Source organism: Tamandua tetradactyla, chromosome 8, assembly GCF_023851605.1.
Source record: "Tamandua tetradactyla isolate mTamTet1 chromosome 8, mTamTet1.pri, whole genome shotgun sequence".
NCBI classification, from domain to species: domain Eukaryota; kingdom Metazoa; phylum Chordata; class Mammalia; order Pilosa; family Myrmecophagidae; genus Tamandua; species Tamandua tetradactyla.
The window spans coordinates 26,814,879-26,842,695 of record NC_135334.1 but is presented as its reverse complement, the minus strand read 5'-3'; the positions used below and the strand labels follow the sequence as shown (position 1 = coordinate 26,842,695).

Sequence of the window (27,817 nt, the reverse complement as noted above, 5' to 3'; positions counted from 1 at the left end):
GGATGGCCTTGGAATATCAGCTGGGGCCTGGGTCGTCCCTCTGGCAGTGAAAAGTGTTGAGGCATTAGGACCAGAAATTGGACTGGTTCTCCATGCTTTCCCCTACCATGGTTAGAAGATAGAAAAAAATTGCAAGATGTCAAACATCTGTGGGTTGTACTTGTCCTTTTTCCCTTCCTTTTCTTTTTTTTTTTTTAAGGGAGTACTTTGCTTTGGGTTTCAGAGCTCTTCTCAGCCACATGGAAGGTGGGGGAAGCAAAATTCATGTGCCTGCAAGGAGAGAAGAGGAACTGGCCCCACACTGATGACTAGAGAGGCTTGTTAGTACCCAAAGTGCCTTCCGAGGACCTAGGATCTTCTTCTGACCTTCTCTTCTCTTACACCTACCTTCTCTCTTTTCACCTCTCTCTTCAGTTGCCTGCTAAGAGCAAAGAGACTGGGGGGTGATCCAGGCACACATGAGCCTGTGGCTCATTCATCCACGCTCTGCCTACTCACTCCTTTCTAATGAATGTCAGCTTTCCTTTCCCCTGGTTAGCTTTCTGCCATCAGAGTAAAACTAGGATATAATCAGAGGAGAAGAGACTTTCCTTGGGTCCTTTACATCTCTCAAATTACTTTGAAAGGTGGACGTGATTGAACAAGATCAGATGCGAGTGGCCCACATGGGTGATGGGGATGCAGAAAAAGAGAAGAGGGAAGAGAAGCCGCTTTCCCCAGCTCTCTCTTGAACACTTCTCTCTCTCTCTCTCTCCTCTCTCTTTCTCCCTCCTCTGAATTTGGCCTGCTTCCCGAACTCTTTCCCAGAGTGGTGTCGTCACTGGCCTGCCGGCAGGTCTGGATGTTCTGCCAGCATTCCAGAGAGTTTATGATCGCTTGCAGATGCGCCTCCAAGAACACACTGTACCCAAAGCAGAAATTAATGCAGGCTTGACTGCTGTCCAAGCCCATACACGGGAGAGAGGAAAAAGAAAACAAAAACTGTTTAATGCTGTTTATAAATTATACACTGGCTGATGAAAAATACATTTCTCTCCCCCACCCCGTTCCATTTCCCCCTTCCCCCCTCCCTCCCCACCCTGCCCTCACGCTTTCTGCCTCAAGAGTCTAAACTGAGACCAGAAGAATATGGTTTTGCTTTTTAGCTCCTGTTTTGGCTGAGATCCGAAACCCTGCTGCTGGTTCACAGCCAAAGTATTTTTCCCCTTTACCTGATGAAATATACTGATTTTCCAGCCCAGATGGGGTGTTTGGGGTTTTGTTATCTGATTTTTTTTTCCTTTTTTTTTGGCCAGGGATTTTGTTTACAGAGTCTGTCAGGTCCTGTGATGGGGCTGGGTGTGATGCTGGTTCCACGGCAGATTAATCTCCTACATCTGTCCACCTCTGCTGTGAGATGTGTGAGCCTGGGTCCCCCAGCCCTGAAGATCTCACATCAGGCCAGCCGAACAGGGAAAGTTCAGAAAGTTCATTGCGGGTCATTGTATTAAACAGTGTTTTCACCACTTCTCTCCCACCCCTTCACCTACAACCTCCGCGTGAAGAGGGGGGTTCGCATATCCCGTTCCCCCAAATACACACGTCTATATCTCCATATGGTGCCTTGGCAGGGGTTTGGGAAGCTCATTGCATCCACAGCCCTAGATCCCAGTCTCCGCAACCCCCCAGCCCCTGCTGAAGTCCCCCATCCCAATTTATTCTATAAATTCGTTTCCACATTATGTCTATCCATTTACATGGCTTTTGTGTTTTTTAATACTGCTAATGTTTATCATTTGCCCAACAGGCTCGACAGATTTTGCTTCCTGTAGAGCATGGAGGCTTTAGAGCCCCCTCGTTGCTAAGTAGCAGTTTCCCTGTACTGTAATGGGCTGATTTTGTATTCCGTTCAGTGCTGTATCTTATTTTTGTATGCAAGACAAAGTGTTTTGATGGAGGACGATTGCAGCAGTGTCTGGAGGCTGTTTGGAGTTTTATGGGCTGTACAGTACACTGTGTGCTCTCTGAACAGAACACAGACTGTTGAATTTTGGATTGGATTTGTCATTTTTCCCCCCTCAGAGAGGAGCCTGTCAGATAGAACATTACTTTAAGGGTGGAGGAAAGAAAGTAGAAATTATGTAATAACCTTCTTCTTTTCTCTCTCTCTCTCTGAATGATTTTTCTATCCCCAAATGAAAAACCCCTTCATACCGCTACATGATTTTGTAGAGCTAGATGATGACGTTGCTATTATGAAATGGATGGATGCTGGGACATCTTGTCTGTTTGCTTGGTTATTCTTATATTCTCTCTTTTCCTCTACCTTGTCCTTTCCATCCTCCCTAAGTTCCAAGCTCCTTTGCTGGCCTGTGTGTTTTCATGAATTAATCATGGGGTTGTAGGGAAGGGATGTATGGATGGGATAGACCCAAAGTCAATGCCGTTTTCTTTTTCTCGGAACCTTTCACCTTCCTTTGGCTTCCTAGATATTCACTCTGCCACAGGGATTCAATTGGGGGCTTCAGCTGCTTTCTTCTCCCCTCAGCCCGTATTCCCTCACCCTCTAACTAGGCTGTGCTGGGACTCAGTATTCCAGGGTTATGCCCAGGAGATCAGATTCTATCTCACCCTTAGATCACACCATTTGCAGGCAGTTATTCTCAGCTCTCTCTTTTGAGGTCTCTGCTCGTAGCAGGTTTTATTTTTCAGCTTTCCTCTTCTCCTCTCCCTCCATTTTTCTATAATCTTTTTGTCCTGTCCTTGGTTCTGTGTCAGCCACAGCTTTTTCTTGATGATCGTGTGTATTTCCTGTCTTCCTTCTTATATCTTCATTTGTCTTTGTCTCCCTCTGTCTTGGTGGATCTCTCTCTCTCTCTTTCTTCTCTCTCTGTTCCCTCAGAATTTCTAAGCTTGTTTTGACAGGGGGAGGTGGTGGTTGGAAAGAGAGATGCAAAATATCACTCTGGCCCAGAGGGCTTGGGGAGGACTCTTGAAAGAGTCCCCAGAGAGTGTTACCAGTATGTGAAACTTCATGTACTCTTGTCTCTTGTCTCATGAAGACCAGAGCTGGGCCTCTCTGGCTATATATAGGGGAATATATGGGACAAATCACCCTATTGGGGGATAGAAAGATCATTCAGAGAGAGAGAAAGAGAAAAGAAGAAGGTTATTACATAATTTCTACTTTCTTTCCTCCACCCTTAAAGTAATATTCTGTATGACAGGCTCCTCTCTAAGGGGGGAAAATGACAAATCCAATCCAAAATTCAATAAAAGCTTGCCTCCTGCTTTTCCTGAGCCCCTAGATGTTTTTATAAGTTGAGCTGAGAATGGACAGGGTTAGATTTTGCAAGGTCCTTATTGGACCTTGCTTCTAGACATCACATCTTGTTGGAACTATGCTTGTATCAGTCTGTAATGTACACCTGAGTGAAGAATAGACCCACCATCTACAGCTTTCCCCACTTTTACATACTGTTTTGTTTTGCTAATGCTGCTGGAATGCAATATACCAGAAATGGATTGGCTTTTCTAAAGGAGATTTTATTAAGTTATAAGTTACAATTATAATGTCTAAATTAGGGCATCAACAAGAGGGTACCTTCACTTAAGAAAGGTTGATCACGTCCAGGGTTTCTCTGTCACATGAGATGGCACATGGTGATGTCTGCTAGCCCTTTGCTCCTCAGTTTTGTTGCTTTCAACTTCTGATTTCAGTAGCTTTCTCTTTAAGTATCTGTGGGCCCTCACTTAGCTTCTTTGAGGCAAGCTCTGGATTTTATCTCTTAGCTTACCATCTCCAAATGTCTGAAGACTGGCTTCATGTCTCAGATCTCTGTGTCAGCTCTTTTAAGGACCCTAGTATACTGATTAAGACCCACCTTGAATGGGTGGGGCCACATCTCCATGGAAATAATCACATCGAAAGATCCCACCTACAATAAGTCTGTATCCACAAGATTGGATTAAAAGAGCATTTTTCTGGGGGTATATAATAGTTTCAAACCAGCACACGTACCCAAGGCCTGGCATAGTGCATGAGGTACCAATAGGAGAGGTCTAGGCTTGGTGGGGCCTGAAGCTTATACAATTTGGGGTGCCCTCTCGAAGAAAAAGATCACAATATTATGAATATGAAGTGTCAGAGCCCCTCCCAGAGAAAAGGCTGGTATAAATGAGGGCCCTGCAACTTCATCTTTATTAGATGCAGGAAGACTTGTGAGAATCTTCCCGGGAGAAGCTGCCAGTTGAAGGCCCACTGTTGAGCAACTGAGTGAGGGAATCTTGAAGTCGAGGATAGAATGCTGATCTCTGCCCAGCTCTGGAGTCCTTCAGAATGTGGGACAGCCACCTTTGCAGGCCTCAGATTTGCATGCTGAAGGGGTCAGGACAAATCCTCGCCACCTTTGGTAAGCTACTGCTGCTCACTGTGAGTCTGGAAGCTTCTTGCTATTTTGTACTCTTTCCAGTGAGACTGGTTGGAAGGAGTAGACCTGGAGTCCCCTCTCATCCAGAGCCTCCAGGTACATGGGTGACATCCTGGCCTCCACGTTGACACTCAGTGAAACTGCATAACATCTATACCTGTCTGAGGTGCTCCAGTGCCTTCCCAGGTCTCTGCCTGGGCCTGTGGCTTTGGTTGCCATCCTTCATTGAGACAGTGGTAGTGTGAGACCGGCTGAAACAGAGGACTTGTCCTCTTGTGGTGTGTGATGGGTATCCTTGAGAGGAGTCACCAAGGTGATGGGGTTGAGAGGTTATAGGAAGTACGTAGAAGGCTCTGAGGGTCTATTCTGCAGAGCATATAGAATTTTCTGTTTAATCGAGTCATTTGGTGACAGAAGTCAGATTTCCTTGAGTAGGAAGATATTTCCTCATTGGAGGGTAGCATTGTGCTCCCTAAAATGAAGAACAGTGCCCCAGTGAGACCACAAGTGTGTGCGTGTGTGTGTGTGTGTGTGTGTGTGTGTGTGCATGCACATTTGTTTTCATATGTGAGTGTCCTGTGTTTTTATTTGTGTATGTATGTGTGTATGTATGCATGTACTAAAAAAAGAAGATTGAGAAGAAGCATTTACATGAAATACTCAAAACTGTTCTTTGCTGTAGTGGCCCCACACAGACCATTACATTGCAGATTTCAAAACTAAATGAGCTCATCATATGTAGTGACTTACACTGACATTCATGCTTGATTGCAAAGCCTGCTTTACCTTTGGATTTCAACTTCATTGCTTGCTATTAATTCTCAAATGTTGGCGGTATGTTTTCCCCTCTTAGATTCAGCCATTAGCACATTTATTTTAGGTGATGTATATGAATGTTTTCAACAGGACTCCACTGAAAAAACCTTTCACTTAAAAAAGAGGTCCATGACCTCTAGTGCCTCATCTGGAGGTTCCAAAAAATCCAGAGGTTTGAGGCAGGACTTGGCTTGACTTTGGAGAAGGCCAAAGTTTGCATTTTTTAATTTAATAATGTGAGTTTCACATGAATGATTCTGTCTTCCATGCAATACTATGCATTTTCATAACTGTCTCTTCCACTTTGGGTAAGGGAAGGGAGGGAAAAAAATAACAGCAGCAGTATTCTGTGGGCAAAGGAAGAAAACAAGAGAATGGGGCAGAGAACAGGCTAAATTTAAAATTGTAATTGGCTGACTTCCACTGGCTTGCGGGTGTTTTAATGACTCATAATAACTTCATTTAAAACCAGCTGAGCAGAAAATAGATTGGAGAGGAGCCTCGGGCCATTATGGATTTGTTTTTTTTGACAAGCTCGGTTTTCAGCAGCCAGGAAGGCTCTCAGAGAGGGCTTGGCTGTGTTCTCGCTCTTTCTCTCCGAGGGTTGGTGGTCTGCCCGAGAGAGATTGTATAGAAACCAGGGCTGGGATTTTTTTTTTTTTTTTGCCCCCTCCCTCTTCTTTTTTTTTCACCTGATTAAAAATAGATGCCTTGAGGTATTATTTTAGCATCAGTGGGATGTTTTTCTTTTTTTTTTGCACTTTTGATGTGGTAAATGGAACATAAATAAAATTGTTTTTGAAATTACTGAATTAATTAGGTAGTAAAGCAACTACAATGCATAAATTTCCTTTGCCGCTTTTTTTTCCTAGCCCTGATCCATATTTGTCAGTGGTTCCCTTCCCCCCCCCATCTCCTCCTCTTCCCCATCAGCCCCTCTTTCCTCTGAATGTGATCCCCTCCTTTGAATGGCAAGACTCTTTTATCATCTCGGCAGCCGCTAACTGATTTTTTTTCTTTTTTTTCCCATCTGTAGGATTTTGACAGTATTGGTTCTGTCCAGTTACCAGCTCGGCTCCAGGAAGCATGGGTTTTGGGAATTGCCAGAAAAGGCTCTAACCTGCCTCTGGTCGTTTTAAATAGATCCTGACTGTTTCCCGTGCTGGGAACAGTGCCAGACCGGCAAGTGTTCCTTTTTCTCTTCTCTTTTTAAAGTCAGCAGACTCAGCCATAGGATGCGTCTGTCTGGGCAGGACAAGAAGCGGCCCCCATCTGATAGCCACTCTTCGCTGTTATGGCGCCTGCCATCTTCTTTGTGTCCGAGCTATTTATTTGCTTGTCCTTTCTTGCCTATTAGACTCTAAGCTTCTTGACCACATGATTTATTTTTGCCCCCTGCCGTGCCCCGTACTGCGTAGCATGGTAAACTGCATGGTGGATGTAACTCGGTAGTTTTCTTTGAATACACAAATGGGCAAGCGGATGGGTGTGTGGATGGGTGCTTGGTAAGGAATAGGACTCCAAGGATTCCTCTGCTTCCTTCCAGCCCTGGGAGTTAGCAGATTGGACTAGTAGACAAGGAGAGGAGCAGGACGCTTCTTGGTATCTGACTCTGTGCATCCTACAGCCTAGCGCAGTATTTATTGAGTGAATGAATGAATGAATGGCTTGGGAATGATAATTGGGATAAGGGAAGGCGAGAAAGACACTTATATTTGGTGAACACAGTGCTTGGTGCTCTGCACATCTTAACTTGCTTATGTTAACTTTGGAAGGTGGTAAACATGCTGTTTCCATTTTTTTGGTGATGACCACAAGAGTTGAAATGGCTTGCTTAAGGTCATATAGTCAGCAATTGGCAGAGCTTGATTCAAACCCAGTTCTCTTGGCTCCCCACACCCTTGCTTTATTGGTACTCCTCACTAATATACCTGACCCTGGCCCGCTGATGTTCAAGTGTCCAAATGCCTGCTTTTCACTTCGAAAAATAACCAGTGTCTCAGAGAATAGAGAACCGAGACAGGGAGTGGCATGAAGGCCCTGTCCCCAGGGGTCCTGGAGGTGGGTTGGGGTACTTACTGCTTAAGTGCTTTTTGCACCTGGGCCGCCAAGAGCAGGTGTGACTTTGCAGTCAGTTCCTGCTCTGCCAGAGTAGCGTGTATTCCGTGGTAGCTACCACTGTGGCCATTGTTTGTCCTCATTGTCCTGTGGGGCTAGAGGGTCTGTAGGTTAATGTGTGGCTCTCCCACTCAGGGCAGAGCTGGGCATCCTTGCCCCTAACACCTCCCGTGCAGAGGAGAGGAGCAGGAGCAGAGAGAGCTGCTTGGATCCCTCCTTCCTGGTGACACAGTGGCGTGTTATGCTTCGAGGGGAGGCACTGTCTCACGCTGAGTCAGGAATGAAAGGGGCAGCTGAGCAGTGCTGCATCCACCCGCCCCTTGGGTTGCTATTAGTTTCTTATACTTCCAGTATCTTGGAGAGAGACGTATCAGGAAGATTGAGATCTTCCTGAGCTTTCAGATTGTATCCAGTGAAGCTGGACCTCTTGGCATGAGGCTGGTTATTTCTGTTCTCCAACATCCTCATCTTCCCCAGGCAGATGTGTTGGGGATGCTAGATGCTTCTCTGGGACCTGAACATCAATCAAGGGGACACCAGATAGTGAAGGCTTAGCCACAGGAAAACCTTGAGGACTGTTCTTGGTCAGTACATGTGGCTTTCTTTTGGGAGGAAATCACCAATAAATTAATTCATCTGTTAGCAGTTATCAGCTGTAGGCCAATGGTGTGCAGAGGTCAGCAGGGCCCAGAGGAGCTGAAACCGGTATCTTTACCAACAAGGAACCTGTGGTCTGACTGGAGATAGGACAGGAGCATCCTGACAAGGGAAAGGCTTTCCCCACAATGGAGAAAACAGCGAGTGCTGTGGAAGTTGAGAGGAGGGAGAAACTCTCCAGGACCAGGGTGTTGAGGAAAGGCTTCAAGGAGGTCCATGGTGTTTTGATGGGATCTTTCCTGCTGGAACGTCCACATGGACTCCATGGTGGGGAATGGATCGGCTTTTCTGGACAGAAGGAAGCAGGAGCATGAGCCAGCCAGGCAGGCATCTCTTCCATCCTCTTCTGCCGTCTTGAAGCAGCTTGGAGTCCAGTGTCTTGAACTTGAGACTCCTCGGACCCTTGAGAATGTTGGGGTACTCTTTTGACTCCAGGTTGTTCAACACTGCATTAAAAATTAAAGCGGGTGCTTCTCCAGGAGGTTCCTGTTTTGAAGAATTCATAAAACAAGCACAAATGCTGAAGTGAGGTCTAGAATTGGGCACAGATCTAGAATTTTGCAGATTTCTCATATAAGACTTGAGATTCCCCCCCAAATATAACACGAGTGCCCAGGGCTTCATGAAAACATAGCTCGCTTGGAGGGCTGCCCTTGGGGAAGTTGAGGACACAGAAGACTCGTCTGCCTGGATGGGGTAAGTGGGGGGGTCTTAGAGACTGTCTTAGGCTAAGGCACCCAGGACCCCAGCCCATCTTCTCTTACAACACAGTGAGACCCCTGCGTGCGTTCTACATGTGGTTGAGCGATCTCTCCCCAAAGGTGGGAACTCAGTGAGAGAGGAGAGTGGGTGCTTCTGTAGTTAAGGGGCTGCTTTAGTTGGGCTCTTTCTGGGACTCCCCAGTAGTTAATTCTCTCCCTCCTCCTTCCCCCCAGCTGATCCCAATTGGATTGGATTGCTTTCACTTTGCAGAGAAAAAAAATCAACTTCTAAACTTTTCATTAGGTAGTTGGGATAAGAAGTCTTCTGGGGTAGTTGGATTAAACCTCACAGCTCTCTCGCCGACTATTATAAGCTAATTGAGCACGGGGAGCTCATTGGCGGCTGCATTTTGCTGGAGTAATTATACAAGGCCGCAGTCGTTTTCAATAACAAGGTAACTCCAGGTAAGGAGAGAACTCCCGGAAACTTTTGATTTACTGGAGTCTTCCTCAGTTGCCTTTGTTTAACATGAGCTGGGAGCAGACAAGGATGCCCAGATCTTGGGGGAAGGCTCCTATCCCTCAGAGATTCCTGCTTGAATGGCCCCGATATGGCCCAGATTCCCAGACCCTTTCTTTGGGGCTGGATGGGCACAACCCTGCGCATCTCTGAGTCTGCCCCCCTGCGTCGGTTTGCATCGCCTGGGATTTGGAATCTAGAGTCAAATAATACTCTGGAGTGTAGGAGGAAGAGTGGCAGGTGCCGGCTTTGGAAACCAGAGGACAGCTGGCTGGGGACACTCATAGGGCGGGGTCTTCATAACTGACAGGTGTGCTTGGTGGGAGGTCGGAGTCAGACCCTCTGTCTCTGCAGGGATTTGGTCTGTCTTGGATGGGCAAGGTGTGGGCCCGTGTAAAAAGGATCGAGGGGACAACCTCGGGGGTCTTTTCTGTCCCAGAAGCTGTGTGATTCTTTCTGTTGAAGGTTTCTTAGCCATGCCACCCTCCCACCACAGCTCACCCTCAAGCCGAATCTCAGTCAGGAGTTAGGAGCCTGATTCTGGTCCTGGGCTCAGTGGGCTGGGGAAGGACTTTCCAGTGCCCTTTGGAAGGGACCTTGGGGTTTTGCCAAGCTGAACGTGTCCTCTGGGTGGCCCTGGCTTGCCTCTGGCCTGCCGCCGTCAGCATTGAATCATCCCCCTGAGAGGACAGCGTGTAACTGTGCTTCCCGATATAGCCCCAGCCCCTCGACCCCAGGGTGACAGGAAGAGTCATTGTCACTGGGGCGTGCCGTTTTCCCTCTCAGCCCTGCAAAGCCTCGAGTTCTGCTCTGGGAGCATTCCCCTTCCAGCCCCTTTACCCAAAAAGTAGGTGATCCTTTGATGTTTTTCCTATTCTCCATCTCCAGACTTTATTTTTCACGACTGCCTTCGGTTTCTGGCCCGAACCATCTTCTTCCATGTCACAGTCACGAAAGTTTGTCCCAGTCAGAGGCTGGTTGAATAGAGGCAGGAATGCGGTGTTTGGTTAAGTTGTAAAATTAGCTAGGAAAGTTAATGAGGCATTTCAGCTCTGCGTTTTGAAGAGCAGGAAGTTGATGAAGGTGCTTCCAGCACCCTGCCTACCAAACAAAAGAAAGGGGAGGAAGGAGGAAGCAGGAGAGGCTACTCAGGACCGTCGAAGAGCTTCATCCAGGTGAGTTTCTTGGGCGCACTTATATCTTGCTGAGCTGAAAGCACCTGAGAATTCATCCCCTGAAACTCCTGCTTTGGAAAAAGCCCAGTCTGACCACCCTGAGTCCACAGAAGAGCTGCATGGGCATCAGAGAAGGCACACAACTGGCTCCTGACTCTGGTTAGCCATTCTAGCACCCAAATTCCTCATTCCACAGTTTAAAACCTGTTTTCTCTCATTTAAAGCTGAAAAGGCAAGACTAGATGCTTTGTCTTACAAAGAGCCCCCAGTAGAAAGGAGAAGAGCAAAACAACGATTAAAACAGCAACTTACATTTAGTTAGTACTTTATCAGGTGCCTGGTACTGGTCCAAGTGCTTCATTCCGTTATCTCATTTAATCTTCACAAGACCCCTATGAGGTTGGTGCTATTATTATACCCATTTTACAGATGAGGAAACTGAGATAACTAGCCCAAGATCACCCATCTCATAAGAGGTAGAGTTGGACTATACACCCAGCCAGGTCTGCCTGACCCTGAAGCCCACGTTGCTTCCATTCCTTTCCATGGTACCCATATCTCCTAGCCCTTACTTCACACAGCATGAGTTGCACACTTGCAAATGCTCACCCTAAAGCTTTTGAAGTCACGACCTCAAAGGTGCAGGCAGAAGAGCTGCCGACAGTCTGTTTCCTGCAAATGCCAAGTTCTCAGGTCTTCTAATCACACCAAACAAACCTTTCTGTTTTCAAGCAGCAATTCATTATCATTTTAGCTGTCAGATGCACTTCAGTAAAGCTACATGCTCACTGTGGCAAATAGTTACCCACCTGAACCCTTTGCATGGGATGATCCAGAAAAGGCGAGGTTTTTTTTGTGTGTGTGGAGTGATGGTTTGTACTAAGAATGGGCATTAAGTGCGACTGGCAGTATTTGTTTTGAAAAGTGTGGCGTCTGAAGGCTTCTGAATTTTGAGCCTGAAAATGTCAGTGCCATGGTTGTAATGTAACACCTCAATTATGGTGCAGGGGGTAAGAAAGCAAGACTCTGAAACCTGCAAGGTTTCTTTAGATCCACAGTCTGAGCCACAATTAAGGTTTCAGAAACACCAAAGGCAAGCCAATGAGTGTCATTTTTAACCAGTTTGAACATTTTACTACTTCCTAACATCAGAAGCGCCCGAGCTGGAGAGCCCGTTTCTTGTCCTCAATAAAGTGATTAAGCTGAATGGGTGTTGGGGAGTATTATTAGGCTGAGAAGGGCTAAAAATAGAAATGCTCTGTTTTCTGAGAGCCATAGCAGGCCTGGAGAGACTGGCAGCCTCGAGGTGCCACTGGGGGCCCCAGGAAAAGGAAGGGTGGCAGCGCCATAGGCTCAAGTCTGAGGCGGGGGTGGGGGGCTGTGGTGACTGGTAAGTCAGATGACAGGGGCTCTTTCCCAGCTGTCATCAAGAAGAATAGTGGAAGCAATGGATTGGTTGCTTCTTCCTTGGTTTGAAGAAACCCCCAGGAATTCTTGAGGTGATCTTGTGTGTGTGTGTGTGTGTGAATTTATGAATTTAAAGTAACTAACACACTAAATCTAGGATGGATACTTGGACCTAAAATATATATATGCAGTCCCAAAATAGTTGAATATCCCTGCTGTTCAAGGGGTTCCGTTTGGGCAGTGAGTAAAGGACAGTCTCTAAGGGGCACGTGCAGAGAGGGGTAGGAGAGGGAACTCCCAGAAGGAGGAGCGAGCATCTGCTCTGCAGAGACTTGATTAACTAGGATGCTTAGGGAAAGTATCATAAAGGGGATTTTTGGTTCATGGATGGTCATCTAAGAAAACCTTATCTATTTCAGTCTTCATAGTTTACTGTCACTCAGCCAGTTTTAAATGAATACAATTGATTATTTTTTTGTGATAGAACATCTTGCCTGCTTCGAAGTCCAAAGAGTGCCCGAGAAGAGAGTCAGTCATTGAGGAATATGCTTAGTTGGGATTTTATTGTAAGTCAGTTTTGAGGATTGTTTATACCTTTCTCTTCTATAAAGCCTTACATGTTTGCAGGCCTTTGAATTTATTTCTCTCCATACAGCTTTAGATGGCTGGGGGAAGCTGAGAGCATCATGTCTATTTTATACCTGGAGAACCTGAAGGCAAGAAGAGTGGATGCTAACATGCACTGATAACCATAGCAGAGCCGAGTCTAGACCCAGGAGCTCAGGGCTGTTCTTGGTGGGGAAAGTGCTCAGAGAAGAGGATACAAACTAGGTGGGTGGGCTATGGCCTGGGAGAAAGATCTGCTCATCCAAGTATTGAGCCAGACTGTGGAAAAGAGCAAAGGCCTTGAGTCCTGCCGTGGGAGAACTGTTCCTACTCCTCATACTGTGAACATCTCACTCTTTAACCTTCCGTGTTACCAGAGACCTTTTGGTTAGGTGGGCTTCCTGTGCTGTCGCCCTGATTAAGCTTTGTTTCTTGTACTCTGGATAAGGCTTCCGTCTCAGCTTTGACACTTGCTAGCTCTAAGACCCTGAACAAGTTAATTAAGATTTTTGAATCTCAATTTTCTTATCTGTAAAAATAATCTTAGAGGTGTTACGAGAATTAAACATAGTATATTGCATGTAGAGCAGTTAGTAGAGTGCCTGCCTCATAATAAATGCTCAATAAATTGTTAGTTATTAATATTCTTACTGTTACTATTAATTGTCAGCAGTGCAGCGGCAGCATTATTGCTTCTTGTGGCAAGATTGACATTGCTGGATCCCTAAGGTACTGGGAAGCGATGCAGCCCTGCCAGGCACCCATTGCCCAGTGAGGCCCCTTGAAGTACATTAGCTCATTTCAACCTCTCAACAACCTGTTAGGTCATTTCTGAGTGGTGCCCCTGGAGTTGTGCAACTTTTAGGATAGGAGGGTTGTGGTTGTCTCATCACCTTATTTAAAGGGGAGGAAAGCGAGGCTCAGGCTAAACTGCTGATGCTCATGTTGCAGCTAGTGGGCAGCTGAGTTGAAATCTCAGATGTGTTGACATCAAAGCCCAAGTTCTTCCCACTCAGCCAGCTGTGATGGGAGCATAGTGAAGGAGCCGCTTGGACAGCGCGGCTCCCATATGCATTGAGCCCTGTCTCTTCCCAGCAGCATGACCTGGGTGTCTAGGAGGGCCATGGCACCCTCTTCCTGTTGGAGGTCCTAGAAGAAGAGAAGCTCCAGTCTGCAGGCCTCAAATTGCTTACAGCCAAAGGGATAGTCAACAGATAACTTCTGTACCGAACCCTGCCACCTGGTTTCTTGACGAGAACAATAGTTATATTATCACTTGTGTCAGCGTTTGGAACCCTCTGCAAGGCTGTTTCTTGTCATTTGTTGAAATTTGAGGGCATTTTAATTTAAAAATGAACAAAAGAGACACGCGCACAAATACACACCCACAAGGACACTTGGACGTGGGATGGGAGAGAATGAGATGCTAGGAGTCAGGGAGAGGACAGGGGACTCTGGGAAGAGAGGAGAATGAGAGAATTACCATTGTAGAGATACCAGAGAGATCCTCAACCTTGTGAGAGAGCTTGGTGGGCTCTTCAGTCAGTGAGAAAATGAGGGAGGAAGGAGCTACCCTGAAGAAAGGGAGGTTGGGCCAACATGCTATCAGGGTTGAGAATGGCTGCAATCCCTCCCTCTGAAAATAACTCGGGGAATGTCAGAGGTTGTTGGGGGACTGGGGTGGTGACAGGCATCAGCTTGAAATTCAGTGGGACAGGCAGACTTTGATTTGAATCCAAGAGGGTAGCCATCACTCCTGAGTAGCCCCAGTTTTGCTTTTTTTCTGTTGCTGGGCAGTATTATTGTCTCCTTCCCAGGGGAGAGGAGTGTGTGGGAGAGATTTAATGCGAGAGCCCAAGACAGAAGACTCTGAAGAAAGGAGCTGGGTGACTGAGGAGGGGAGGGGGAGGCCAAAGGTTCAGGTAAAAAGTAGAGCTTTGAAGCTGCTTAGGTGCTTGCAGCTTTCCACTCTGAACCTCTTGGCTGAGAGTACAGACAAGGAAGGAAGGAATTGTTGGTACGCACAGGTTGAGGAAATATCCCATAAAATCCTGATGAAATTCCCCTCTTTGATTTTTCTCAGCTTTTGAGGTGCTCTCTTTTAAATGCTAAGATTGCAGTGCTGTCTTCCCTAAACAGTCAAAGCTGGAACACCTGAAAGTCTAGGTATTCCCAGGAACTCAGGGGTCAGCCTCTGCCTTAGCCTCATTGGCTCAGTCTGGCTCTGGCTAATGATTCACTCTGTGTTTGGTCTCTGGGAGTTCTATTTTGCCCACCTGATAGAACAAGGTATTCCCCTTTAGAAGGTGTTCCCTAGCTGAACCCCAGATCCCAAGCCCCCTTTTGGTCCCAGCCAACACTTCCCCTGTCACCCGGAGGCATAAACCAGTTAGCTCCCTTTTAAAACCACATTTGGCTTTCCCTTGCTGTGTGCTTCCAGCTTCCACTTTGTATATAATCCCCGTTTACCTTTTGTTCTCCCTTAGAGATATTTTAGTTTAAAACTTGTCCTTTCCAGTGGAGAGGTGCAGTGACTCACCCATGATCATCTTGTCCCTGACAGCCTGGTCAGGGACAGTTGGGACCCTAAATCTTGTGGTGCTTCAGGAAAGTGTGGGTGTTCAGGGCCGACAGAACCTTTCTTGAGCCATTGGGCCAAGGGTGGCCCCTTCTCTCATCAAAACAACAGAGTATCATGCATTTTAGAGCCCCAGGCCATTGATTCATTCCTGTTGGATGCTCCCCTAGGAGCTGCTGGGCTGGAAATAATTAAGGGCTGAAGTTCCTGGAGGCTCTGGCCAGGGGCTAACCCCCTGGAACTCATCAACTTGATGAAATGAAATTATTCTAGAATAGTAATAACTATTGTAACTTAAGCACCTACCCCGTGCCAGGTACTTTATGTGAACTACATTGTATTTAACCTCATTTTGAGGGGGAAATGAGGCTAGAAAGTTGATGGCAAACCATACCACTCCACGTTGACATGGCATGTCTAGAAAAGTTTTCTCAGTCCCAGCTGGGGCTGCCATGCCTCCAGTAAGAGAGGTTTTGTGTCCTTGTGCTGATAACCACCATACCTCAGTTACCCAGTCGTGGAAGCTGGTAGGGGAAGAAAAGGATTAGAGGTGGTGGTAAGGAGAATCCTGAATCAGTTACTCTTAGATACGGTTTTTTTTTTTTTAACTGCCACAAGTCTACCATCCTAATTGCATTTTATTTTAAATAATTCATCTTAAACAGGTTTGCATTCCTGACTTACCTTCTGTGTAGGCAATGGGAAGATGACAGTGCCATTAAGCATTGGCACTGAGTGATGGGAACCAACTGGAGAAGTGCAATTTGATCCCCAGGACCCTGTCTTTACTGGTATATTATATGTTTGTACAGGACTTTCTTGGGGGATACATAGTGACTAATAGCCTCATCTTCCTTTCCTGGTCTTCTGCTCACTAGGAAAGGTCTGTCTAAAGACTTGACCAGAGTGAACATCTTTCCACCCTTCTTTTTTCTCTTTGCATTTTGGCTGGAGTGGTAAGGGTATTTTTCATTGCTGTGATTGTTGATTGCATGCCTGTTTGTGTGAGTCTCACACATTGACATTGGAGGAGAAAGTAATGGTAACAATGGTGTCAATATTTATGACAACTAGCATTTATTGAACACTTACTCTACCCCAGGTATGATGTTAGCAGTTTTAGCTATATTATTTAAGTTATCACCCAACCTGTGAAGTAGACACCATGAGCCCAATTTTACAGGTAAAAAAAAAACAGGCCCAGAGAAGAGAATTAACTTGTCCAAGGCAATAGCTAGAAATAGTAGAACTGGGATTTGAACCCCAGTTTGTTTGATTCCAGAGAATGGTTTTTTTTTTAATACTTTATTTTGCAGCTTTATGTTGAGTGTATGTGCTTGCATGTGAGCTGGGCTTCCTAAGCCTATTAGATTATACAGTGGTGCTAAAAAGCGATAACAAAGGAGCTTGCCAAGCCTTCCTGGGCTGAGAATTGAGTTGCAGGGATAAGGGACAAAGTGGACCTCTGTTTTCTCTGGGCAATGAGAGTGGAATTGCATTATCCCAGTCAGAGCCAAGGCCACCAGGCTATCAAGGAACCTTTTGCTAGAATGACCTTGATTGGGTAAGATGAGAAATGTTTTCTCAGACACAGAGATGCTCCAACATTTCCTCTTGACCCAGGTCTCCTCTTCTACATAGTTGACATTTAGCCAAACGTGAGGTGTCCAGCCATTCAACAGGTCATTGGTTGGAATCTGAGTTGTAGAGATATGAAAACCTGCTCAAGGCCTGGGAGCACCCATACACCATGGTCTAGCCTGGGAGATGTTCTCGGGGGGCTTTCTCCATCCTACCTTTGATTTGGGGCACAGCATCATTAGTTTGTTCACCCTCCCATCCTGCGGGAAAGCCAGGCTGCGGGGACCTTTCTCCCACTGCCCTGTCAAGTAAAGCTACCCTTGAACCCTATCAAGGCCTGAGCTGATCGATCGGACTGGTTGTTCGCCAACTGCTTGGTGTCTGCCCACCTGCTTATATTCTTTTTTCCTCTTCCCTGAATCTGTGTACCTTACAGGAATTCTGGTTCTGTATCAGTTTTTGTTTTGTTGATAAAGGAAAGAGAGAGAGAACTAGAGAGAGAGCACGCCTCCAAGCTCCTCTCGGGGAGTACACATCTCCTTGAGTGAAAGAACACACAGTGCTGGCCTTTGGAATTGGCAGCCAGTGTACTGCTCTCTGTCTGATAAGAGGTACTGTAAATAAAACTGTACACCGTGACCCGTTGTAAAATGCCCTGCGTCTGTACTCATTGTTCTGACAGCTTATGCTTTTTTTGGGTCTGCTGTTTTGGTGCACTCTGTACTTCCTTATATAAGCAGGCTTGCATATCTCTTCGGAACATTCAAGATGTTTATTTTAAAATCTCAAGGAATGAAAAAAATAAAAAGGACACACCACTCACATTAGATGCTGGCAGACCTAGGTGGGTTTTTTTTTCCCCCCCAGTGGTTCCTTTTTCCACCTTATTAGCATAGGGGTGGGGATGGGGTTGGAGAGGGAGGGGTTTGGGATTTTTTTCTTCCCTCATTGGCTTTCACCTTACTTACTTCAGAGGGAGATCTGATTGAGTTCAGCTCCCGATTGCATTCCTAAATGCCCCTGGATCCCCCTGCCCCACGTCTGGTCAGGAAGGTAGTTCTGGAGATAGAGGGGGCTCTATATTCCCCCCCCCCCCCCCCCCCCCCCGCCCACCCAAGAGGGAGAGTCCTTCGTAGTGTGAGGGAGGAGAGGCTGTTGCCGGGAGCCTGTCACGGCTGCTGCTGGCTTTCAGCTCTCTGGTCGTTGGAACTCAGGGCTTCTAGATACAGCTTTATGGTTTTCAGTGCATTTTCCCGGCTAGTCCCTCCTCTGATTAATACAGGTCAGGGTGGTCCTTAGCGTGGAGTGAGAGCTGCTCCCACACGCGGAGGGGAGGCTCTGACCAGTCCCCACCTCATCGCAGGCTGTGATTTCTTTCTTTTCACCTTAACTTGCTTTGAACCGTCCTCCTCCTCCTAGCCTCTGCTAACCTCCTAGAGGTGCCCGGCAGTGAGAGAGAAAGGGGAGAAGTAGGGGCCTGGAAAATCCAAGATGGTCAACTGGCTCCCCTGAGCCTCACCTGTAGGATCCTGGAGTCTGGGAGGGGCAAGAATGTCTGTGCCTGTCTGTCTGTCTGCCTCTCTGTAACAAACAGATGGATACATCGAATCCCAGATGTGCTCAGTGCCTGGGGTGGGGGTGGAGGCTTACCTAGGCGATCACTGCCACCCTGCGGAAGGCCTTTCCTCGGGAGAGGAGCTGCTGGCCAGGTGCGCAGGAAGGCAGGTGTCTGCTGCTGGGTGGGCCGATGGGCTCCTGAACCGGAGGTGTTACTCTGGAGGACGCGGGCTGCCCTGCTCCTCCTTCCCTCTCCCCTGAACTACCTGAGTTGCAGCCAGAGACTGTGTCCTTGCATCTTTAAGAAGGAGAAAAGTTTTGGAAATGGACGGCGGTGGTGGTAGCCCAGCATCGTGAATGTAATTGCCAACACTTTGAATTATATAATTGAATGTGGTTAAAGGGAGAAATTTTAGGTTGTGTATGTATCTCTAGAATAAAAATTATTTAAAAATTCATTGAACTGTGCAACACAGTGATCCCTAAGTTAAACCATGGACTATAGTCAGTGATACAATGAGAAAAGTGTGCTTTTATTAATTGTAGCAAATGCACCACACCAATGTCAGGTGTTAACGATAGGGTGATATGTGGGAATCCTGTATGTTATGCATGATTGTTCTGTAAACCCACAACTTCTCTAATAAAAAAAAGGGGGGGGTGTGTGCAGTAGAGAACCCAGAGTATGTAGAGCAAGGTCTCTGCCACCCCCTAGGGGACAGACTGGCAGTGCCCTGAATGTCCGCTGTCTCCTTCCCAGGCCAGTTCTGTGTCCCTAGGACTGGCCTGAGGGTTTATTCGTTTAATAAGCATTTACTGAGCACAAACTACATGCGAAGCAGGGAGCAGCGTAGGGACACGACTGTTGCGAGCCCTGCTCTCAGGGAGCTTCCAGTCTGCTGGGGAACACGGGAAGGAGCCCGGACGCTGGGAGATGGAAGAGGTAGGGTGTGAGTAGCTCTTGACTCTGACGTATTGGTCCTGTGACAGATCTTCTGTTCCCCTCAACAAGACAGTCACTAACCTTTGAATTAGAGGGAAAAGGTGTGCATGCGTGTGTGTGGTGAAATATGTCTTTACTCATGTGAGACTCCCTTTATGCAAGATAAATGGCCTCCAAATAACTCTGCAGTGAATTTCAGTACAATCAGTCAGACTTTAATTGCACAACAGGAGCCCTTTGTTTGAAGGAATGATGCCCCGAGCCTGGCTGATGATGATGATGATGAAGCTGATGATGATGATGGCAGTGCCCGCAGCAACTGCTACTTGCTGGTGCTTTGACCCATCCACTGTATATGGGGCCGAGCACTGTACCTGCTTTGTCACAGCCCTCTGAGGGACCTTCCCTTGCTGTCCCCATTTTACAGAAGAGACAAAAGGCTCGCTGAGGTCATGTGGTTCTGCTGGGATTTAAATTCTGATCTCGTTGGCCCAGTTCCTCTTAACGCTGCTGCCTCCCGAGGTCTACTGACATCATCGGTCCCTGACGTCCTCACAGTGCCGTGTGATTAATGCAGAGTTTTGTATTCATTAGGACCCCGTATTTCCTTGATTCACAGCAGCCTCAGGGGAGACAGGCAGGTGCCTGGGCCCCCATCATACAGAGTGGGGAGCAGGTTCGGTGAGGGGCGGTGACTTGTGATGTCCCCAGCAGAGAAGGGCCAAGACAGGCCTGGAACCCTCCACCCCCCTCACCCCTCCTCACCCCCCAGCCTACTGTTCTCTGCCTTGCTTCTCCTGATCTGTAATTGCTGACCAGTACCAGCGATTATCGTCTTGCCATCCTCTCTTTGCATTTGTCTTCCCCCACTTCTCTCCTTGCTTGGCCTTCTCTCTCCCTCTTGTCCTCGCTGACTCCATTCTCACCAGCTGTTCTCCTTGGCTGTCCCCTCTTCAGAAGACCCTTCGCTCACTACCCTGTATGATAAAACTGTGGCCCCCGGCCCTCTCCATCCCTCTTCGCTTAATTTATTTTTTTCTTTTAATCACTTATCTCCACCTAGCCTGTTTTATATTTACTTGATTTTAAAACATTATTCTCCCCCACTAGCTTGTAAGCTCCACGAGGGAAGGAAGTTTGTCTCTTCTGTTCATTAGCTGTGCCCCATCTCCTGGCATATACTTAATGAGCATTTGGAAACATCTGCTGCGTGTAGGGAAGATGTGACGGGGCCCGGCCATCCCTGAGCCATGCCCCTGAAGTTCTCCCCGCTTCATGATGAGCCCTGGGAAGTTTCTGTGGGGGCAGATGCTGCTGATCATCCGCATGTGACCGTCGGATTCAGCTGGCATGACCTCCTTCCCTTCTCCTCCCCCGTGCCCCCATGTGCCCCTCCCCCAGCTGATGCTTTATAAATGTATTAGTGGCTGAATGATGTCACTGTAATGCATTTTGGGAATAGCCATGTGGTTTATACACACTTGAGTTGCTTTGAATGCAAACCTGACATCATACCGAAGGCAGCAGTGAACAACATATGCACAGTAAACAGGCAGAGACTGTCTTATTGATTAACAGATGAGACCTCTATTATCGATCAGAGCTTGGCGAGAAAATTTATCACTTTTAATTTCAGGGCTGCCAAATATTTCTGCCTCTGAGCCAGCCATTAAAGAGACAATTTAAAGGCACAGGCCTCGACTGGACAGAGGATATTGTTCTGTTTCTCTCTTCTTAGCTCTCTTAACTCTGTGAAACTGCCTGTTTTTTGCTCTTCAGCTCACCCTGGATAGTTGGGGGACGTCAGGGTCTCTCTGGGTGAGCGAATATTGGGGCTTCATGAGTAGGAGCCAGCAGCGAGAGCTGATGGCTGTGACGTCTGTGCCACAGAGTCACCAAAGAGAAGGGGCTTTCATACTCAGCTCAATTTTATGCCTTTAGCAAGGTGGGGGTCCAGTGGGGAGCACTTAAAAGGCAACCTGATGTGCTCAGGCTTGGACCAAGCCAGCAGGCCTTCATAGATCACAAGCGCTGCTCTGTTTCTGTCTTCGTTTGAGCTTGTCTGATGGTACACACCCTGCCCTTTATTTCCTACCTGCCCTCCTCCTCAGCCATTAAGCAAGAAGCTACCACAGGCAGCCCACAAGGAAGGCTGGTCTCTGAGAACCCTTGTACCCCATCCCTTTGAAGCCTGTGGAGCCGGCAGGCTTCCCACTCATTTGCAGGGCTCGAGCTTGATGGTGAGCCCGCTGGATGCCCTCCCCTTCTCTGCATTTGCTTTCCTTCATCAAGCCTCCGCACCCACTTTCCTCTTTAGGGAGATGTGAGAAGAGATACAGTCAAAGAAAGAAATACAATTAAAATCATTTCCCCTACGGAGCAGCAGAAAATCACTGAAAGCTAAAGATTTGGGGCTGGGGAAACTTCTAATTGTGAAGGAGCCTAGTTTTCCCATCCTGGCCCACTCTGCTTTTTGAGTTTCCTCTACACTGTTGAAAAAGGGTACTGGCTGCCGCCTCTGTGCACCCGCTTCGTGATTGCTTTGCCATTTCCCAGTGACAGAGGCTTCCATGGCTTTCTCTTAGAAGCTCTCAGGTTCTTGGCCTGAGGATGCCCTGCAGCTTGAAAGGATGCTGAGAGGTCATTCTGGTCATCTCCCTTCCTCCGGACTAAATTCAGCTCAAGCCATCTAAGACAAATGACAATATTTATTTTCCAAGCTCTTCAGGAAAGGAGATTTCACATCTTCCCTGGGGGCATTGTATCACTCATTTATTGAGTTGACCAACAAATATTTATTGAGCACCTACTGGAGTGTATATCCTGCTCATCATTAGGAATATAGGGGTCAGTGAGACAGACAAAGGTCCATGTTCTTAGAACCTCACGTTTTAAACTGCTCCAATGCCCTAATCCCCTTCACTGGTAAGAGCTGTTTATTGGTGTTTTTAAGATAACTCTACTGGTGTAGCTTGTATTTTGAATTCTATTAAAAATAACCAACGTAGTAGAAGCATTTTTCCAAATAGAATTTTTGTACAAATCCCTGATGTATAGAATGGGTAAATTGGATTCTCATTTCTTGAATTGGAGAAAGGAAACCCAGACCCCCACCTTCTCACCCAGGAAGCTTCTCTGCAGATGGAACCCTAGGGGGGCTAAAGGGTAGAGCAGTCAAGATCAGAGTCTCTGAAGGCAGGTTTGAATCCACATCTACCATTAGTTATTGTGTGTCTTTGAGCAAGTTACTTGACCTCTCTGAACTTTATGTTTCTTGTTTGCTAAACGGGGATAATAAAAGTATGTGCTTTTAAAAGCCTGTTGTTAGGATGAAATGAAAGGATATACAACAGACATTGAGCATGATGCTTAGTATACAATGAAGCCTCAGTAAGTTTGAAAATAGCAGTAGGGCCCCAAATATGTGTAAGAAGTGGTTCTGGCTTTACAAGGCTCTAATGCAAAGCTAAAACCCAGGCATATTTAGAGCAGTGCTATGTCTTACAGAAAGGAACAGAGTGCAGTAGCAGATTGTAAAGGGCAGAGCAGTGCAGGCTGGAGGGGCTTGGTGCAGGCCTGGCCTGGTCCTAAAGATGGAATGGGGTTAGCATTGAGAGAGCAAGGGGTTTGAGCATTGCTCAAGCACCGGACCTAGAGAGGCCTGGAGAGGACACCTACCTATGGAATTGGATGGCTAAATGGGTCCAGTTATAGAGGGCCTTGAAGCCAAGTAGAGGAATTTGGAATCAGTGTAAGCAGTGAGGCATTTTATCTTCTTGAGCAAGGAACTGTGAGAATCAAGTGGACTTCAAGGAACTTGCATCTCTGAGTGGAATCAAAGGGTGGCTTGTGGGCGGGCCGCGGTGGCTCAGCGGGCAAGAGTGCTTGCCTGCCGTGCCGGAGGACCCCGGTTCGATTCCCGGCCCCAGCCCATGTAAAAAAACAAACAAACAAACAAAATATAATAAAACAAGAAAATGTTTAAAGATGTTTCCCTTCCTTCCATCCTTCCTTCCTTCTCTGTCTTTCCTTCCCTTCCTCCCTCTCTCTTTAAAAAAAAAAAAAAAAAAAAAAAAGGGTGGCTTGTGGTGTGGAAAGCATCCCTGACCTTAGAGTGTTCCAGGCCTGACACACAGAGGGCCTGGATCCGGGTAGCAATTACCGAAATGCAGGGAGAGAGATATGTATAAGAAGATATTTGAAAGAAAAACTCCAAGGCTTATGACAGGTGAGCCCTGGATGAGATGACCTTTTAAAGTCCTAAAGAGAGACCCTTAGCAGATGGTAAAGAGCATTTCATCTTGATTTTGTGGCATTGTTGCTTTGAGTCTTGTAAATAGTAGTTGTAAAAAAAAGTTTGTTGAATTGTATCTCTAAAAAAAAAAATTTTGTCGAATTGTGTCTAGTTGATTTTGTTTATTCCACAAATATATACAGTCCTAAGTTCCTCCCGTGGGTCAGGCCGGGGAGCAGCTATGCACATGATGACACGGCCCCGTGCTCAGGGAGCTTACAGTGCATAAAAAGATGGAGATGGGCCAACGGGTATTTGTAACTGAGTGTGATAAAAAGGGCTATGATCTGGGACATGCCCAATGCTGTGTTGGTGATGGCGGGAGGGGAGGGGGCAGGGGTGTTGAAACTAATGCCTAAACAATGAGCAGCAGCCAGCTACACTATAGAGGGTCAAGAGGGGCAGTGGGGAGAATGTAAGAGGCATAGGAAGACATGTGCAGAGGTCCAGCCAGAAGAAGTACATGGCTTCTTCAGGGAACCAGAGAAGTTCAGTATGACTGGAAACTTTGGAAGCAAGAGTGAGAAGCTAGAGCTGGAACAGGAAAGATAAGCAAGAGGTCAGTCACATCAAGAAGTGCTTTGAAGGTCCTGATTAAGAGTTCAGAGTCTATCCTGAAGGTGCTGTGGAGTCATGAGAGTATGACTGGTCTGATGCAGGGGTGCACTTGGGGAATAGGTGGTGAGTTTTAGTTATGAACCTACTGAGTCAGAGGTTTCTGTGGAGATCCAGGTAAAGTTGTCCTTATACCCGTATTTCCTACTTTCCCATAAAGTAATAATGTAGGTACCAGGGCACATGTGCCCTTGTTTGTATCCTTAATACCTTTCCTTCCTTCACCTGGAGCCAGCCATGCAGAATCCCCTTTCCTCTTTTGTGTCATCACATCAGGACCCCATCTCTGTTTTTCTTGGTTATTCTGATTCTGTTCCCTCTTCTCTCTGGGAGAGCACAAGGGCTCAGCCAGGTGAGTTGTCATATCTTGGAGGAGTGGTGGGCTGCCTGCATGGAGCCATGGATTATCCTTGACCCAGAAACTTCACAAGTCCAGCCTCATCTGCCTGGTCTTGACCCAGGAACCTCCACTCCTAATGGGATATTGCTTTGGTGGTAACTGCCTCTTCTGTCTTTCAGCGGGTGCCAAAGCCTTTGTCTGTGATCAGTGCGGTGCCCAGTTTTCAAAGGAGGATGCCCTGGAGACACACAGGCAGACCCATACTGGTGAGTTGACTTTGATTCCATTCTCCAGGTTCTCCATGGTGTGCCAGTAGATGGATATGAAGTATCTTGATGAAAACCTCCTTTCAGCAAACGTGATATCCAGTGATTTCCTGTGGGAGCTGGGAGTGGGGGTGGGGGTAGGCTGCTGCCATGCTCAGTCTTGCCTGGGGTGCTAGCAGGGCAGAAATTTACAAGTGTGACTGTTGCCTCATCAAAACAGCTGTCCGCATTGGGCCAGAGTTTCTTTCTTTGATGACCCCCGAGCTTCTGTCTTCATGAAGGCATCTGGTGCATTCTCATGGAAGCCTTAGAAAGTCTGGAATGCTCTCTAAGCATCCCCTCTCCCACCCTATCTCTAACTTCCAAAATCCTCTTGTGGCTACTCTAGGCTGGTCCTTCCTGAGAGAGGTCACAGTCTAAAAGAATTCAATTTATACGCAACGATGCATTTAAAAAGTATTAACTAACAACAATACAGCTTCTTTTGATTTCAAAGAGTTGGTTTGACAGCATCTGTGCGGTCATCGCATCATCATAACCAGTAGCACCAACGTCAGCTCACCCTGAGTGCCCATGACTTACCAGGCAGTGTTCTCAGAACTTCACATGACCTCATTTGGCCATTTGAACTTTTCAATAACCCTATAAGGTAGGACTCCCATGTTATAGATGAAGAAAACAAGGTTCAAAGAAGGAAAGGTGATTTGACTAAGTAGTGGAGGTAGGAGTGGTAGAGCCTGGTAGTTAAAAGTTTAGCTCACCTTATTTTAATACTAGCTCTACCAAATACTATTTGTGGGACCTTGGATAAGCTACTTAAACTCTCTGAAATTGGGTTTTCTCATCTGATAAAAAAGTGGAATAGAGCAGAGATAGATAGTACCTACCATGTAAGATTATTGTGGGGCTTAATTAAAATTAATAAAAAAATGGCATATTCTCCAATGTAATGTATTTTTGGCTCATAGTATGCATTCAATAAATCATAGTAGGTTTATTTACTTTAATACATATTTATTGAGTTCCTACAATGTACCTGGCACCATTTGGAATTTCAGATACAGTAACATACAAAAACAGACAACATTCCTGGCCTGTCATGGAATTTAGATTCTAGCAGGGAGACAGAATAGGCAAATAAGTATATGATAGAATATCAGGTTGTAATAAATGCTTTTAAGAAAAAATGAAACAGGAGGAGGGGTAGAGAATGGTAACTATCGAGATATTTTGGGTCTGATGTCAGAGGAGGTGTGTTTGAGAAGGTGACATCTGAGCAGAGTCTCAGTGTGGGAGGGAGTCCCCCAAGATCTCAGGGAAGGAGTATCTAGGTAGGGGGGAAGAAGCACTTGCAAAAGCTGTGAGGCTGGATTGAAATCGACAAGTTCAAGGAATAACATAGAGAACAATGTGACCCAAGAGCGGGATGTGGTGGAAGTCAGACATCAGGTGGACCATCCTAAGGGTTTTGGCTGTTATTCTACATGTCTATTAGAAGGGGAAGAAAATATTTGCAAACCATTTATCTGATAAGGGACTTAAAGCTAGAATGCGTAAAGCATTCTTACAACTTAATAATAAAAAGAGAAATAGCCAATTTAAAAACGGACAAAGGACTTGAATAGACGTTTCTCCAAAGATACACAAATGGCCAGTGTATGCACAAAAAGATGATCAGCCTCATTAGTTATCAGGGAAATGTAAATCAAAACCAGAATAAGATGCCACTCTACACCTATTCGAACGGCTGTAATAAAAAATACAGATAGTAAAGAGTGTGGTTGAGGATGTAGAGAAATTTGGACCCTTGTAAACTGCTGGTGGAAAAGCAAAATGATGAGGTCACCTTGGAAAACAGTCTGGCAGTTCTTCAAATGGTTCAGCGTAGAGTTACCATATGATCTAGCAGTTCCAATCCTAGGTGTATACTTAAGAGAAAGGAAGGTACATGTCCACCTCAGAACTTGTATATGTGTATGTTCACAGCCCCATTATCCACAGTAGCCAGAAGATAGAAGTAACTGATGCATAAATGAAATGCAACAGGTTCATGCAATAGATTGTTTGACCATAATGAAGAATGAAGTACTGATAAATGCTGCAACATGGATGAACTTTGAAAACATGCTCAGTGAGAGAAGCAAGTCACAAAAAATCTTATATTGTATGATTCCATTCAGATGAAATGTCCAGAATAGGCAAATCTATAGAGGCAGAAAGTAGATTAATAGTTGGGGAGAAGTAGTGTAGCAGATGTCTATTGATGGGTAGGGGGTGTTTTAGGGGTTGATGAAAATATTCTAAATTGTGGTGATGGTAACACAACTCTGAATATTCTTAGAGTCATTAAAACACTACGTTTTTAAAAGGATGAATTGTATGGTAGGTGAATTATATCTCAACAAAATGCACGCACACACACACACACACACACACAATATCTATAGGGAGGGGAAAAAAAGAGAGAGTCCATTAGAGGATCTTGAGTGGGAGAGTCACATGACTTGAATTATGTTTTCAGAAGTTCACACTGACTGCTGGGTGGAGAATTGACTGGGGAATGTTTAAGTAATCAATTGCCATGTGACAAACCACTCCAAAACTTATTGGCTTAAAGCCACAATCTGTTATTATCCCTGACACTTTTATGGGTTGACAAGGCTCAGCTGGGTGGTTCTCACTTAGGGTCTGTCACATGGTTACAGTCAGGCAATGGCAGGCTCTGGAGTCATCTACACACTCAACTGGACTAGAATCCAAGATGATCGATCCCTTTATGCAAATAGCTGACTCGCAGTGTTCTGCCACATGGCCACTCCTTATAGCAGGGGAGCCTGGACTTCTCGTGTGACAGCTCAGGGCTCCAAGAGCTGGGATGCAGAAACTGTCAGCCTTTGTAAAAGCTAGGCCAGCAACACAAAGCATCACTTCTGCCATTAAAAAATTTTTTTATTATAGTAAGATATATACAATCTAAAATGTTCTCTTTAACCACTTTCAAGTGTAAAATTCAGTTGCGTTAGTTGCATATGCAATATTGTGCTCCTATCACCACCATCCATTACTGAAACTTTTCCCTCACCTCAAACAGAAACTCTATACCCATTAAGCAGTAGCTCCCTATTGCCTCCTTACCACGATGTCTGCTAACTTGTTAGCTACTTTCTGTCTCTATGAATTTGCTTACTCTAGATATTTTGTATAAGTGAAATCATCCTTTTACGTCTGGCTTCT

General features: G+C 46.1%; 1 protein-coding gene across 3 annotated transcripts in view; it reads left to right on the top strand.

Moving 5' to 3' along the window:
* ZBTB16 (zinc finger and BTB domain containing 16) overlaps window positions 1-27,817 on the top strand; it is a 188,114-nt gene that overhangs the window by 99,282 nt on the left and 61,015 nt on the right. For all 3 annotated transcript variants that reach the window (XM_077112877.1, XM_077112876.1, XM_077112878.1), the window contains exon 4: window positions 24,497-24,583. In XM_077112877.1, coding sequence (XP_076968992.1) covers window positions 24,497-24,583 — 87 coding nt within the window. The remainder of the gene's footprint in view (window positions 1-24,496; window positions 24,584-27,817) is intronic.